The sequence below is a fragment of the Ursus maritimus genome, assembly GCF_017311325.1.
Source record: "Ursus maritimus isolate PB19 chromosome X unlocalized genomic scaffold, ASM1731132v1 scaffold_X1, whole genome shotgun sequence".
Lineage (NCBI taxonomy): Eukaryota > Metazoa > Chordata > Mammalia > Carnivora > Ursidae > Ursus > Ursus maritimus.
This window is the reverse complement of record NW_024423319.1, coordinates 114,485,702-114,502,375: the sequence shown is the minus strand read 5'-3', so window position 1 is coordinate 114,502,375 and position 16,674 is coordinate 114,485,702. Positions and strand designations below refer to the sequence as shown.

Here is a 16,674-nt window from a genome sequence, read left to right as displayed (position 1 = left end):
TTTTTTTTTTTTTTTTTTACATCAATGACTAGAACCACCATCCAAGACAGAAACCTGAGCCACCCTAGCCTTTTACTCAGCTGTCCAAATCACCGAGCCACACAACATCTAGATCCTCAGTATCTCAAGTGTGTCCGTCCCCTTTTCTTCTAGCTGCTCTAGCCTCAGTTCTACAATTCAAAGAGCGCAAGTGCACCACCCAGGGTCGCACATTCTCAAGCAGAGGTGGGACTAGTACCTAAACCCCACGCTCCAGCACGGAATACGGTGGCATCTTGCCGGGGGCTGTAATCAGCTCCAGATTCTTTGCTATGCTTTGGATATATTGTGCTTTACACATATTGTGAATATGGTTGTAGAAGCTGACTTCAGCGGGGTGAAGCAGCCCAAAGTGGGGAGTTTAGGAGTCAGAATATCTGGGTTTCACACCCACTTCCACCACTGAAAGCGCACTTGGTTAAGTTGGGTAATTTCTCTGTACTGTTTCCTCATCTGCAAAACATGGATCATATTCTTCACTTTTCTGAAATCCCCAAAGCTCTGGAAACTGGAAGGTGCGTGTTTGTGTTTTAAAAAATTTGTTTGGCAGCCAAACCTGACTTGACGGTAAGGATTTGATGACAAAACCTGACCTGAATGGAATTGAGGATATTTATAGTTTTTACTTATCCCACTTAAAATATCCTTCCATTTTACTGCACAACTGTCTTTGATGACAGGCTGCTGGACTTGTCCTAGCCCATTGGGACAAGTTCTAGAATATGCTGTTGTACTTTTCAAAAGTACAACAATGTCTGCATTCTGCAACACACCCGACCTCAGGGTTTTGGAAGACAGGTTGTATAGCTGCAATAGCTCCTTTGCAGGTTTGTCGCACAGGTTGATTGCTAAAGAATTAGTATTCATAAAGCAATGAGAAAAGTGTGCGCCCATAGTAAGCCCTACAGAAGAGTTTAACATTTCAGGTTACAGTTAACCCTATGAATGCAGTGAAAGATAAACTATTTTATAACAGAATAGAGTTTGATGAATTTGAGGGCCTCCATCAAAGTGGGGTTCCTACCATAGCTTTTCGGTTTGAAAGAGATGAAATGCCAGAGAGACAGAAAAACCCCTTTCGAATGGCACTCCAGTACTCTCCCTGCTCAGAACTAACCGCTATTCTGAAACTGGTGTCAATCTTGTCCACGCAAGCGTCTTGATTTTCGTACATACACATGCATCCATATATATATTTTTTTAGAGCAAAGAGTGATCCAGCCCCAAATGGCAGCAGTGCTGAGGCGGAGAAGGCTTGCCCTTCCCTTTCTCGCTTCCACGCTCCTGCAGCTCCTGCCCCTGCCCCCAGCGGCGCACCGGCTGCGATTCCCAGCACTGCACACCTGTCTGCCTCTCCCCCTAGAAGACACATTCCCCGAGGGAAGAGACTAGGGCTTAGCTAACTGGAACAGAAAGGACTCAAAAATTTGCTGAATAAATCCACAAACAAATCATGGGTCCCTCCCAGGTGTCAAAAAGCCAAAGCATCCATTTGAAGAGCTGACAGGGAAACGTTCCTCTGTATTTGGGAGAAGTTTCATACCCAGGACTTCCACTGGCACTCTGGCAATTTTTAAAGGCAGGGACTACATGTTAACATCTCCTGAGTCTTTACCATGTGGCCAGCACTGTTTCACAGCCACTAACTCAAATGTGGTCTTCACAAGGACCCCATGCAGGGGGCATCATGAATGCCCACGTGTGAGTAATGCAAAGTAGCTCGCCCGCACCTGCGCTAACAAAGCCAGCAGGCCTGCGCCCCGCATGCTGGTTTCTCCGGGGGGGAAGGTATGAGAGTCCTTTGTCAAGAGAACATTTCACTCTCAAATAGCTAAGACGCTGCTGCAATTACAGGCTTTGGTTTGTATTTGTGCCTAAACCACACTTATTTTCTATTTCAGTGTAGGAGTTTCACAGAAAACAATGAGAGCTACTAAGGATTTGAAATTTTAGTCATGTGTCACCTCAGGGGAAGTTAATTCTGATTTTTGTCGGCAATACCCAAGCACAAATCACAACTCCAGGAATACAATGAGAGCTTGGAAAAATAAGCACCTGGGGCTGATGAAAGTAATGCATTTGTCTCAGGGCAGGGGCTGAAATGTGGAGCTAAGTGTTCTTTGGGAGAAACATGTCAATACGAAATCTTTTCACCAACCTTTGATGGATGTGCTAATCTTCTCAGGTCAACATGGGCTCACCCTGGCAACACACTGTAATAACTTATTTAAAAAGCAGCTGGCTTTTATAAATGGACTGTTTCATCAATTTTTAGATTTTGATCCTCAGAAATGTATTCTCTTCTCAAAGCAACGTTCGCTATACATAGTAAGAGCTCAATTATACCTTTTCTACAACAGAGGATACTGCAGAGGTGAGCAGGTATGGGAATTACTGTTCTTTGCTCTCAATTCTGCGTGACATTCAAGCTCTGTAGAGATAACGAGATAACAAGAAAAATGTCAAGACGGTTATTCTCATTCCATTAGAGCAGTGGGTTCCCGAACTACTGCCCACAGGCCACATCTGGCCCCACGCCTGTTTTTATAAATAAAGTTTTGTCGGAACACACCCATACCCATTTGTTTACTTACCATCTCTAGCTGCTTTCACGCTGCAAGGACAGAACAGAGCAGCCCCAACAAAGACTGTGTGGCCTGCAAAGCCGAAAATATTCACTCTCTGCTCCTTTACAGGACATGTGCGCTGACCTCTACATCGGAGAGAAGTGGTGTTTGTCCCACTGGGTCATTTTCAGTGGGGGCTAAAGGAGTTCGAGCAGGAGAGGACATCTGACTCATTTTAGGCATGTGCGTTGAAGTTCAGTTGGGTTAAAGACAGGACAGAAGAAAATAGAAAAAGGCAAAAAACCAGGCAGTGTCTCTAAATGAGGACTTTAATGAACTGAACAGTATTAGTGACATCAAAACCAAGCCTTATATGAAATTATCATTTTAGGTCAAAAGAAAATCTTTCATGTTGGCAACAGTACATCTTGCTGACTTCAAGTGGCCAACATATTATATCCAGCCCTGAGATGGACCCCCTGGGACTTTGGTGACATGCTTATTTCTCAGTATAAGAGAAATTTCCCTGAGAAAATGCACAGAAGGAGTGATTCAGTGAATCTAAAAGGAAGGGGGTGAAGGCTGGGTGCCCTGCGCCCGGGCTCAGAACTTGAGCGGAATGACCGGCCAGTACTTGGGCTGCTTCCTGTCACAGTGCTTGTCGAAGCTCAGCTGCACGGCGGCCTCCATGGCCTGGATCTTTGCGGCGCTGTCCCCATACAAGCGCTTCATCTCGGCCTGGCGCCGCTCGCCAGGCCTCTCGGACGGGGGGTCCACCGAGCGCCGGGTGCTGTAGTACAGGTCGTGGTCGGCGTTCACGTAGTCATCCAGGCGCTGGGCGTCCAGCTGCTGCTGCCGCCCTAAGAACGAACCGACATGGGGGTGGGGTGGGTGGTGAGCCTGAGGATGCGGCTGCCTGCTGCACCGCCAGGTTGGGCCCGGCTGCGCCCGCCGAGACGTTTACTAGGTTCTAAGGCATCGCCCGCACACCATTACCTGCGTGCCTAGGAAAGGCACCGTTCACTTATCTGGGAGGCATACCCTGCTAGAACAAAAAGCAGCCAGGAATCATGTCACCCAGCACCATCAAACCTCTGTACTGAGCTCCAAATACAGCTCTCTCTCTTTCACTATGCGGCCTGCCCACAAGCCGCCCAGCTGGGAAGAGCTGGCGGAGCTCGCCCGGTTTCACACACTGTACCAGGCCAGCAGGAAAACGAAATGCTTCCTGCAAAGTCCAGGGTTGCAAGAAGTAGTACTTCTGCCCACAAATGAAGTGCTGGGGGAAAAAAGCCCCATGTTAGAGGTACCGATTTTAGGTAATCTGGAAAAGAGCAAGTGCTGGTATTTATAGAATTGCAGTGATGATCCCCGATCCTTCCACACGGCCAAAGCACAGAGCACACCAGGAAATGGAGTCAAATAATTCAACCCTTGCCCAAGGAAACAGGGCTGAGCCAGGGCAATTCTGCAATGGAAGGAAGACCTGACTTCTGAGCTTCCTGCTGTATTAACAGATCTGCAACGGTGCGCTGACTTCCTCACCATGGGATTTGTCTTTCCACTTCACAGCTTAGCGTAGGCTAAATTTCAAGGGATAGAGTTATCTGATTTTAACCCTACTAATTTAAATGGATTCTTGCAAAGCAAGAAATTCAGTATATTCTCCCCCGTATATTTTTTACTAAAACAAGTCCTAATATCAGAACTTCTATTCTTATGTATACAGAAATAACATAAACGTATCAATAAAAGAACACTACATAAGGTAAAATTTAGCCAACTGACAGATTTTTGTAAGCGACTCTGTCGGGAAGAGAGATGGACAGCAGAATGCTGTAGCTACTGCTACAGAGAGAAACGCTACTGAATAAAGAGTGCAGATGGTCACAGGGGATAAAACAATGACCTAAGTCACCCTTTCCTTGTTAAAATAAAAAAAAAAGAAAAGCAGAAAGCTTAGTGTAGAAGGGAACCCAGAAGTGAGCAGCAAGATATGTCTGTGGCTAGGCAGTCCCGCTCCTAAGTCCGTTCTTCGAACGCATCCCCTTGGAGTTGGGGGGAAGGAGTTGTGGACGCTTGGGAACACGACGAATGTGGACGGCCATTTCTGAGTTAGCCCACCCGCAGCTTATCTCTTACACCAGGACGTCACCTACACATAGGCCAAATGACGTCAAGCAGTGTAACTGTTCCCTTATCCACAGAAGAGAGATGTAACTGATTCACTGTGAAATGCAGAACCGAACCAAAATACTGGTGTAATGTGCAGATGAACGGGAGGTCACTAAGCATTTGTTTCTCAGTTTTGGTCTTTTGGCCAAGTCTGAAACATGACGATGTAAGTTATTCAGTTCTCCCGGGTGTTTAGATTGTATATCCCCACCCTTCAAAGACTACGCTTCTAAAAGTGTGGCATTTCCACATTAGCCAGGGATAGCAGTTCCCTGTGCCACCTATGGGAGCCTTGGGCTCATTTCATCGTAGGCCTGGAGGAAACAGTCCCGTGGGGGGCACTGCAGGGCGGGGGGTAGAGCCCGTGCATCTAGAAGACAGAGGTTCCCAGACCACAGTCCTTTTACTTTCACATTTGTCCCAAGACTATAATCAGCCTCGCCGACAGATCTAGTGACACAGCAGATGTTCAACTTCCTGTCTAAATCTGAGTCTTTGCGTTTACAAGTTTTAATAAACACCGGATCCGCGCTATCTTAGCAAGTGTTGCTCTCTGCCGCCAGGATATGTGAATTTAACCTTCTTACTTTTGCATCTTTCTTTTTCTTTTCCTGATAATTTACCATGGTTCTGCTACTCTTCTGACCAAAACTATCTTACAGGTAGTAAGTAAATCAGTGTAACAATTCTACATCGAGATGTTTTCTCTTACGGTTGACATCTGTCGATGAAACACTGTTAATACGAGCCAAGTGCAGCCGCCAGTCAACGTAGCCAGTGCAGCTTTCCAAGTTCACACTTGGCACATGCTCATGGCTTACCATCACAGGGTTTCAGTTAATGAAGCTCATTCTGTGTAAGAATAACAGAATAAAAGGCATAGCCCTCTGCTCTCAATTCTCTTCTTGTATCTCCTTCCTGTTCAGGTTTCCTTATGAAAATTTAAGATTTAACCCTTGTCCTCTCCCTGCCTCGAAAGAGGCTTGGAGCTTTCCTGGTTTCCAGTATGGTGAGTAGTTACCCTAAAACATGGACCTAAGGGGGCAGGAAGCCTGTCCCCTGCACTGACCAGCTAATGCTAAAACCCGCCTGTGGAAGTCATGCATGGGGAAGGGGCACCGTTGCCTTCACCATCCCCCACCGTCCCCAGCCCCAGGAGGACACGATGCCTGACACTAAGCAGGTGCTCAGGAAATGACTGCTGAGAGAAAGCCTGGACAGAGGCCATACATTTTTTGTGAACAGCTGTTTCTTCCAGATGTTGTTAAAGAAAAATGATGACAACTCAGGGATAGAGAAACAGATGCTCAAATCTCAAAAGGTGCTGGGCAGAGCTCCCCTCCCGTGGGTTCCTCAGAGCCTCCACAGCACAGAGGCTGGGGGAGACGGGGGCACCAATGAGATCAGGTCTGATCTTGTTCCTTTACATCTGAGTCACTGTGCCTCTACTTAAACAATTAAAAAAAAGTCCTAAGACTAGACTACAAATTTGAGAACCAGTCAGCTTAAAACCAAATGGCCTAGACTGGCTGGACCCTGGAAGCTACAGCTAGCATCTGAAAGTACTTTGGCTTATACTGACTTAGGGGACCAAGCAAATCTTAGAACAGAATATATTCATTTGAAGGCATCACTTACTCCATTTTCTATTTATTGCTTCTTTCCTCCCAATGAAGGAAAGGATTCTCAATCACTAGTTTTTCTTCCTGTCAAAACAAGGCTCGGGCTCAACCAGATGGAGAATCACGTGACAGAAGCAGAGAAGTAGAACATCGCACTTCACACAGAACAGGTGCCATGCATGGAGAAGCGGATCGTTTTTTACTGAAAACAGCTGTGGGACTCAATGTTACCCAGTGCTTTTTTTCTTATAGGCTATTCAGTCATGAGAACTTGTTTTAATACAAATCAGAATATATTTTTAGATTCCAGATTTAATACAGGGCTGGAGTGGGTTGAATAGTGTCCCCCGCAAATTCACATCTATATGGAACCTCAGAATAGACCTTTTTTAGAAATAGTGTCTTTGTAGATATAATTAAGGACCAAGATGGGATCATACTGGATTAGTGTAGACCCCAAACCCAATGAGCGTGTCCTTATGAGAGACAGAAAAGGAGACCGTGTAAACAATGAGGCAGGATTGGAACTATGTCCACACAAGCCAGTGAACACCAGGAGCCACCAGAGGCTGGAAGAAGCAAAGTCCCAGAACTTTTGGAGGGAGTAGGTCCTGCTAACACCTTGATTTCAGACTTCTGGCTTCCACAACTGTGAGAATAAATTCTGTTGTTTTGAGCCACCAATGTATGGTCATTTGCTACAGCAGCCCTAGGAAAGTAATATAAAGGTTAATATGCATATAGGGTTAAAACAAGAGAACAGCAACATCCTATTAAGGAGAAACGCTACTGGATCCCATCTGGGTTCAGAATATATAACCTTGATACCTTCCCCCTCAATCTATAAATTTACATGATGCTACTACCAATGTGGACTTACAGTCTACAAAGGAAAACAAAATCATGAGTGACTTGGATTTTAGAAGACCTGAATAGCAGGAAAACATTCACTCAGTATTCCACAGATAATTAGCCCAAAGGCAGAACATTTTGGAAGACAAAGCACTAAGACAAATGAGAGCTGAAGAACGTTATTTTTTCTCATTTTTCTAGGATTAGCATGTCTTTCTGATTGTATTCTCTGCTATGTTGCCAGAATTAATGATTTCAGCACAACTGAGCAAAAGCACAGGCTTGATTTATATCACGAGTGACTCATTTCTGGCTTGTCAGCAACACACCCGGAACACAGGTGCTTGCCAGCAGACCTGGAGCCATTTCTGCTGGGCCTTCAGCCTCACCTCACAGCCCTCTCTCGCTGACAAATGAAGTCAGTGGATAATTACCACTTTCACTTTTAGAATACAAGTGCATTTCCATCCCGCCCTTCCACTTTTCTATGGACTTCTATATGCATCTTCCCACTGACTGGCTTGACGTTCTTCAAGCATCTGAACTAGACGAGACAAACACACACCGCAGAACTGGACGCCACGCTTTAATCCCATCGGCTAAACCACAGCGGCTCACTCAGTACTGGGCTGTACGTTTCATTATATCCTCCAGGCTTCCCACAGAGGGTGGACTGGGGCAAACCGGATTGGGTTCCAGCTGACTGACTGAAGGTTTGGTAATGAAAACTGGTCTAAATCTTCCAGCTTCGGTGGACACAACACGATGGAGCAGATGTCTCCCATCAAATGTCTAAAAGCACATCTAGGCCCTGTGGTAAGAAGAGCACTCTGAGTGCTAAGTGGGGAGTGGACTTACTCCCTTTCTTTCTCTCTTGATCCCAATTGACCCCATCCCTCAAAGCCTAGAGCACACTCCATTTTCCACCACTACCCTGTGAAACTTCTCTGATGGCTGAGTTCACTGGCTCCACCCATCGCTGCCAAAGTATCCATGGACCAGGCCATAGATGGGTCTTCTAGGTATCAGTTTTAATTTATTTTGTCTCCTCTTCCCAACTGGGTTTAAGCTCTTTGTGAATATGTCTCTGTTTTGACCCAACGGTTACCCCCAAAACACAGGGGATAATATCTGATTGGCTCAAGCCTGAGACAGTGGTGGCGTTCATTTCAGAAGGCCTTCTTCTCCGCTGGGAATGATAACTTTCACTCATCTCCCTTCTAAGTATTAGGACTATCATCTTGCAGTCTCAACTGATGGTTATTTGGGACTAAAACATGATACTTTCCTTAATCTAACAATAAACATTTTTTCCTAAGAAATAACTGAAAACACAGCTGACCTTTAAAACTCACAACTGTCTACTTTCCCATAAGTAATGTTACCAGCGAAGTTTTGAATAACGGAAATATCTCATTAGGAAATGACATATAACATAATCAAAACATGTCTGTTCCCACCACACAGGAGGAGTTCTTTATTTATCCTACTTAATTTTTTTATCATTAAAATATGTTAGAGATTATCTGGAAGAGCAATAATCACAAACAAGAACATGCTGTCCAGTATGAAGGATTTTATTCTAAGAAAATATTAAAGAAGACTCAGATGATGATGACTTATGTAACATATATATTCCCGTGGAAGTGAATAATACTGAAACTAAAATCCAGTTTAGCTATGTTTTCCCTGCTAGTGATATTCCATAAAATTCTGTGTTCTCTAGATGATCCATATCCAAAGTTGAATTTGCCTTATTGAATAAGTAGCTTCCAGTGGTTCAAAGAGCAAAACAAAACAACTTTAACCAAGAAGTCACGTTACTCAGGTCCCTAATCACTACTACAATATATCCCAGCTGTGTATGTAGCGAAACTTCCATGAACATTTCTAGTGAAGGTAATGGGTTGGAAAGCACCATGGGCATTCACACTGCTTACATCTGAGTTCCATCCTTCAGTACTGCTCGAAGGAACAGTCTGGAGCTGTATTCATCCTATATGCCACCAAAAGTGCTGGTGCAAAAAATAATGCCCATTGTTTTTGGTGGTATAGGGTCAGGCCCCGGCAGCTTCTAAATCTTTAGCAGTCAGATTAGACTCTGACACCACAGCAGGTTCTCGCCCTTGCCAGACAATCTCCACATCTCCCAAAGACCCGATAATATTTTCAGGGCAGACCGCAGGACACAAAAGCATCGTGGAGACCCTATGACAAGCAGTTTTCAATTACGCTACAACTACACATTTACAAAGCACGAAGAAGCAGAAGCTCAATGTAGTGTTGTTATTAGTAATAGGGAAGTGGGTTCATTTTTCTCTGTATTTTACTATGTTGTTCCATCAGGCAAGAATGTCCTTGAAATGGACTAAAAGTTGTGTTAATAACTACTTGGATGAAACTGTGTTAATCACTAAATTAGATCGACACCAAAACTTTAATTCTTTTGCCTTTTAAATATTCTAAGTCAATTTAAGAATTTGAAAAGTGCAGAGCGGAAATGGCTTTTTTTTGAAGCCACAGAGTATCTTTATTAAAAATATGCACAATCTCAATCAAGCACTAATTAACACAGACAGCATCCGAGTAAAATCAGGATATGGTTAGTAATCCACACTAATGGATGAGTTATTAGCAACTAACCAAAACAACTAACATTTCTTGGGCACTGACTTCGTACCAAGCATGGTTCTCTAACTTATCTTTTATTATCTCACGGAATTGTCATAATTACCACTCCGTTAATTAGGACCCCCTTGCACAGGTGAGGTGACTGCGGCACAGACTGATCAGGGTAGGTGACCCACAAACTCAGAACCTCTGGCTGAGAAGTGGTGGAGGCGGGCGGGGCTCTGTAATGTGAGGGGATCCGCCACAGCTCGCTCGGTGTAATGTTACGAAAAATAACGTATATACTGAAGAATGAGCTTAAAGATGAAGGCTGTATGGGTTTTCACAAAATTCCCTTTTTTATTGGTTTGCTGTCTGGACCGTGGTAAAACAAGTATGTATCAGTATCTTCAAAGGGATGGCAAGACCTGTGCAGTTCACCTCAGGTCGCACTCACAGACTGCATTTTGGGAACAAAGAAAATTCTCACAGGGGATTGCATTAGTTTCCTAGGGCTGCTGTAACAAAGCACCACAAACTGGGTGGCTTAGCGTTAACAGAAATTTCTCGTCTCACAGGTCTGGAGGCCAGAAGTCTGAGATCAAGGTGTGGGCAGGGCTGTGCCCCCTCTGAAGACACTAGAGAAGATCTGGTCCAGGCCTCTCTCCTAGCTTCCAGTGGCAGAACTCCAGCCTTCACATGGCCTTCTCCTTGGGTGCATGGCTATCTGTGTGTGCAAGTGTTTCCTTTTATAAGGACACTAGTCATACTGGATCAGGGACCCCCCAAGGACCTCATTTTAACTTGATTACCTCTGTAAAGACTCTGTGTCCATACAAGGTCACATCCTGAGGCTGGGGGAGGGGGAGGTTAGGACTCCCAACATATCTTTTTTTTAGGGAACAAAATTCAACCACAACAGCGATGATAACAGTGCAGTTTGGAGCCTTGAAGTCAACTCAGCAGATTTGGGAATAATATAAAACAAAATACGAAGGTCATCAAGTTTATAAAGCATTCAAAGCCTAACTCATTTGTAAAATGTCCCACATAAGCATAACAAGTTTAGCACTTTATGGGATATTTGAAAACCTCCCAGTTTGAGGCTCATAATTAATCCTGAAATCATTCATTCACTCAAAACTGTATTCAGTGCCAGGCACGACTTAGCAGGTAATTTCTATTTTTTTTTTTTTTTAAACTTACCTAGAATTCTACCTGAGCAAGGCAAGAGGAGGAACAGGGATGGTTCTTAGCCATATCTGTAACTGAACTGCTGACGTTGGAAAGACACATTTCGTTACTTCATTTTCATTATCTTCACATCCATTTTTTATTGAACAACTATATATTGTTTATTTTAAATTAGCAGATAATTCAAAATGGTCTTTTGGGTGACTGGGGTCTGCTTCCATCCCTAATCAGAACTGCTATCATAAAAGTATCAATCTCTGGTGGGAAAAACAAGTTATTCTACCCTCTGCTAAGGACAACAGAAAGAAACCCCACATCCATCATATTTTTTAAAAGCTATAAAAAATGGCATTCCAACCAAACGTGGACATGCTTGAACACCTCCTCTCCTTCATCATTGTATACTTTTAAGACACTGAAGGGCATGATACTTTATACAAAGCCCACCGCTCAGTTCCTGACACCCCGTGGGGATCGATAAGCCCATCATCAGGAAAACAGATCAGTCAAAGATGGAACCACAACTTGCCCATCCCCAGACTTCCATGTTTCTGTTTATCTTGTTTGTTCCTATTTATTAAAAAATTCTAGGTAAAATATCATATAATTAGAATTCAATAAAAACAATATTGAGACTAGATATTGGTTATAACAAGAGCGTTTGTGTAACTGAGACACTTCAAATGTAAACAGTCTGGTAAATTTTCATAGTAAGGAGAGCACAACAAGCAGTTGCAGTTCTTTGTGGCAACATGGTAAGAAATTAAAAAAAGGAAATTCCTGCTTTGCCACGGAAGAGAGAAGAGCATTATTGCGCTTCTCTAACGCTAAGAGCGGACTGCTTCGACATGTGATTAAACCAGAAAGGTTTGAGTCCTAGACATTTTGCGACTGTTTGGGTTCACACTGACCTCTACTCTGAACACCGCTTAAAAATTAAGACCTGGTAGCTCACTAGCACCAGGGAAGTCTCAGAACTGTGTACCAGTGAGGTGACAGCAGTATTTTAAAAACCTAGCAGTCTCAGGGACAAAACCTAATCCCTAAGTTTGTGCTAGAGGAAGCGGAACAGGAATTGGGAGTCAGACAGACCTTGATTTGAATCCCAACAGCTCATTACTAGCCTGTACTATGGAGTATGTCAGTCAACCTTCTGAAGGGTCGCCTGCCTCATCTGTGAAATGGGTGGAATACCCTCGAGGGGCTGGGGTGTAGATTAGGGAACACGAGCACACCCACGTGTACATACGCCCCCATCTGCCTCTGATACTCAGTAGATGGCAGGGGTACCACTGGGACAAGCTTTGTTCTAGAGCTAAAAAAAGTTCTGTATTAAAATGCCTCTGGAAACTGATAGAGCTGAGGTGGGACTGGATGTAGAATGGCAGGAAGTTAAAAAATAACTCGAGGGAAGAAGATAATGCAAAAGGCAAGGCAACACGTCGCTCTTCCCTGTGCCTCTCGGTCTGGGCGAAGTACTGGCGCAGCTCCTCGGTGATCTCCATGTTGCTCAGGTCACACTCCACGCCCCCGTCTGACTCGGACTCCGCCTCCTCCTCGGTGGGCCGAGCTCGGCGTTCTCTCGGGCGCCGTTCTCCTGGGCGGGCTGGTGGATGCTGCCCAGACCTTCTGGAATGTGAAGACCCGCAGTGCGAGTCCGTGGAAGCCAGGAGATGGTCACGAGAGGGCCGAGGAGATTTGGCCTTGTTAGTGTAAGAGCTTTGGGGAAGAGCTGCAGGAGGGAAGGACCACGGGCAACTGAAATACGATTCCACGGCCTTCCTGTAGGCACTATGGTGGCTTCGCATCCAGGCCATCGCCTGATGATAATGTCGCCAGTATCTTGCATATACGGGATGAAAAGACCACGGCTCAGTAGCTTTCCAGGATGCCACCTACAGAATAAAGGGAGGTGGAGGCTGGACACCACATAGTTCTGCAAGAGAACCCTCAAATATTTAATTGACTACACAACATGTATCGAGCGAGTATCTACTAAATACCTACTTTACATCAGGACGCTACTACTGGGCCGAAGAGGACACAGGACGGGTCCATGCCCACAATGGACACCAAGTACATGTGCATGAGGTATGCACAGGACTTAGTTTAAGGTTATGGCCAGGATAAAGTGGGACAGAGGCTAATTATGATCATTTTTAGATAAGATGTTGGGAGAGATACAGACGTCAACCATCTTGGCCCTCTCTACCCACTGTAACTAAGCGACTAGTTCCAAGAACCACATGGACTAATGTTCTCTGGATCCTCCCTTGATACCTGCTGTTACATCTGCTGGTCTGGCCCACTCCTCAGTGTCTGGACAAAAGCTGTCTAGCAACCTACGCAAAGGTGCTTTTACTTTTAGCTTTTGGATGTATTTGCTTCTTTGGTCTTTTCCATCATGGAATGAGATACTAAGACTCTAAAGGCTAAAATTTACCCTTTTCTCATGACTTAAGAAGAAAATCTTACCTGTGCTGCCATCTCTGGTTGTGGAAGTCCAGATGGGCACTGAAACTAGGAAAGAACAACCACAGTGCAAACATCTGGTCAGTACACGTGGGTGATATTTGTGGCTACTTCACGGTTTACAAAGCAGGTCCTCAGAGGTTGCCTCTTGCAGGTACCAGGCCTGATCTCCACGCAACATACGCTAGAGGGCCCTGGCGCCGGGGGAGGGATCCCCTTAGGTATGATTAAGTGGCTCAAAGGACACTGCATTTTTCAAATATTTGTTTACCTTTTGGAAGTAGAGACTGGAAAGAACCATACAGTTAGTAACTAGTACCTGTATAAAAACTATTAATATAGAACATGAACTGAAAATATACAACTATTACTTAATTTACTAATCCTTAACTCATGCCGATGCCTATTGAAATTAACCCTAGCTGTCCCCACGGCATGAACAGAATACACCTTGCCAACTCACTGGAAACCATTGTTGGATCTTGCCTCAGCTCTGGGACTTGGAGAAGTCTCTCCAAATAAGATCTCTCTCCAGTCTGGGTTGTACCCTGGGCTTTAAGCCCCCAGATGAGCCTTGTTTTGGTTATAGTAAGCATCTCTCAGCCAGCGTGTGACACCACACTCTCCCTGCCTAAACACTCTGCATCTTTGCAGGAGAAACTGTTCCGTGGAGACTCTCCAGCAAGTGCCTGCGTAGAACACCTTTGCTCGACAGCCTTGCTTGGCCGGGATTTACTCCTTTTGCCTCTACCTACCTGCTTGTGATGTGTTGTTATGGCCAAAGATACCTAAAGGTAGTTTAATCTGCAACTGTACCTTCTATGAACTATTTAAAGTAATTTTATTTTTTCTCCTTCCTGTTCAGAGTTCAGAGCTACTAAAATGCCAGCGTACATCAGAACGTACTTAAGAAAAAACAAACTAAACAAAGTATCCTGGGGCATCTGGCTGGCTCAGTCGGCAGAGCACGCAACTCTGGATCTCAGGGTCATGAGTTCAAACTCCACATTTGGTGTAGAGATTACTTAAAAAAAATGATAAAAATTAGAATTAAAAAAAACAACCAAAAGTAATGTTGTAAAATGACGAGAATTGCAGCATCTCTGAGATGAAACCACTAGCACGATGTGATACTGAGCAAACAGTTACTTGGGTTTTGAAACTCTGGGAAATCAGATACTGAAGGAGGCCTGTTTTCCCTCCTTCACTTAATTAGAGGGCAGAATTAAAAAATCTCTAAGCCTTAAGAAATAAACTTGACTTATTTTGTAATCTCTATCAGATGTTTTGCTATGGTTAATGTCGAAAATTGAGGTGTTAAATTGACCACATCTTTTAAGATTTAGCCTGAAGAGAACCATTCACTTTCTTTTTAAATATAATAGGCTTTCCAGTAAGCCATTTCTAAAAGGGTTGACATGATCTTCTGTAAAGTTATCTTAAACACAGCCCACACTTCCTGTTCCCTGTTCTAAATTCAGGAATACACACACATGCAGGGAATGTAAACTGGAAAAAAGCTAACCAATGCAGTGATAATATAAATGTAAATTAAGTTCACATTACTTTAAAACTATAATTTAAAGGTTTAAAACGTGAGCAATTACCTGAAAACCTGGCTAACTGCCTATGTGGTTTACAAGCTACTGAAGAAATATAAAAGTCAATACAATTAAGGGGTTAACCACCCAGAGAAGTAACACTAACATAAATGAAATTACAGTAGAAATCAGCCCATACTTAAGTGCTAAACTGTAAGGTGCAGCGCGTAAGTGGCTAATTCATTCCAGCCTGGTTTCATATTTGTATCACTGAAATCTGCATGTTTTTGAGAGCCTGCAGCACATAATGCCATTAAAGTGAACTCCGTGTGTCTTAATCAAATTTGTTTTAAAGATTAACAAGTAGCGTAGGAATTAAATTTGGAAAGTCTAGGAGGCATCTGTGTGTCTTCTGGAAATTAAGAGTTTTGAATCCAGACTTTGATGCCTCATAAAACGTACTTAGAACCAGATCAATGTAAATATTAATTATCCCCAACTGGGAAGTCTGGATTTAGCCTCAAATATGCCATAAACATTATTGTAATTGAACACTACTGCAGACCTTGGGAAAGCCTGTTTTTATTTACAACTGGGAAAATCCAGCCTGGCTTTAAAAGTAACAGTACCAGTATTCCGAAAATGTACAAGATGGCTTATGAGAGGTTCCACTTTGCAGACCTAGAAGTGTAGGCACACATGATCAAGTAGGTAACTGTTTAAGAGGCTCCAGTGTCATTCATCACGTTCACCAGGCTGCTCAAATGTCAACGGCAGTGATTAAAAGGGGGCAGGGAGAGCTAATCTGAGGAGAGGCTACTTATTTATGCCCTTGATTTGACAAATAATTTGCTAGGAGGGCTGCCATGTTACACTGTCTCAGAGATCACGCAAGGCACACCCTGAGCCCTTCTGAAAGAAGGAAGCCAGGACAGTGGGCTGAGATGGCTGAAGAAAGCTGATTCCAGGGTCTGGAGAACAAGCAGCTCGGATTCAGCCTGCTGTGCCAGTGCCCTACGAAGTAGACCAACTAGTCAGCTAAGGCACTGGACTCTTTCAAGACCCAGGCCGTTAAGGAAAGCTGAATTTATCTTGATGATGGCATACAGGCATCTCTGACATCGATTTTATTCTGATAGTACTTTCCTGTTTTGGCCACTGGGACACTTATGATCAAATCTGCCACCATCCTCCGGCAAGTCTAGAGTCCTGGAGCTGTGCGTCACACATGCTCATTCACCCCTGGCTTTATTATTCTCCCTCTCCAAATTCCCAAACCTATGTATCATATTCTTTTACATTTTAAGTACTTTAAGATTCCTAAAATCCTACAAATATTCAATTAAAAGTAGTTCCTGAGAATGACAAATTAAGTAAACTCTCAGAAATCAAATGAAAGGAGGTCTAGAAAAATATGTCTAAAAGAGTAGCAGCTTGCACGCAGCTTTACAATTATTGCCTTGCTCTTTCCAGCATTACTCTTGGTATTTCATGCCAGCAAAATTTTTCTGTAAAGGGTCAAATAGTAAATATTTTGGGCTTGTGGGCCACATATAGTCTCTGTCATACATTCTTCATATTCTTTTTTTTTTTTTTTTTTTT

The 16,674-nt window shown here is 43.7% G+C and overlaps 1 protein-coding gene across 3 annotated transcripts in view; it reads right to left on the bottom strand.

Annotated features, from left to right (window-relative positions):
- Positions 1 to 2,921: 2,921 nt before the first annotated feature.
- The window catches only part of GEMIN8 (gem nuclear organelle associated protein 8), an 18,778-nt gene continuing 5,025 nt past the window's right edge, over positions 2,922 to 16,674 (bottom strand). For all 3 annotated transcript variants that reach the window (XM_040634292.1, XM_040634296.1, XM_040634286.1), the window contains exons 3-5: positions 13,535 to 13,579; positions 12,501 to 12,954; positions 2,922 to 3,466 (exon numbers count right to left, since the gene is read on the bottom strand). In XM_040634292.1, the coding sequence (XP_040490226.1) occupies positions 3,210 to 3,466; positions 12,501 to 12,954; positions 13,535 to 13,546 (723 nt within the window). In that variant the 5' untranslated portion in view covers positions 13,547 to 13,579 and the 3' untranslated portion in view covers positions 2,922 to 3,209. The remainder of the gene's footprint in view (positions 3,467 to 12,500; positions 12,955 to 13,534; positions 13,580 to 16,674) is intronic.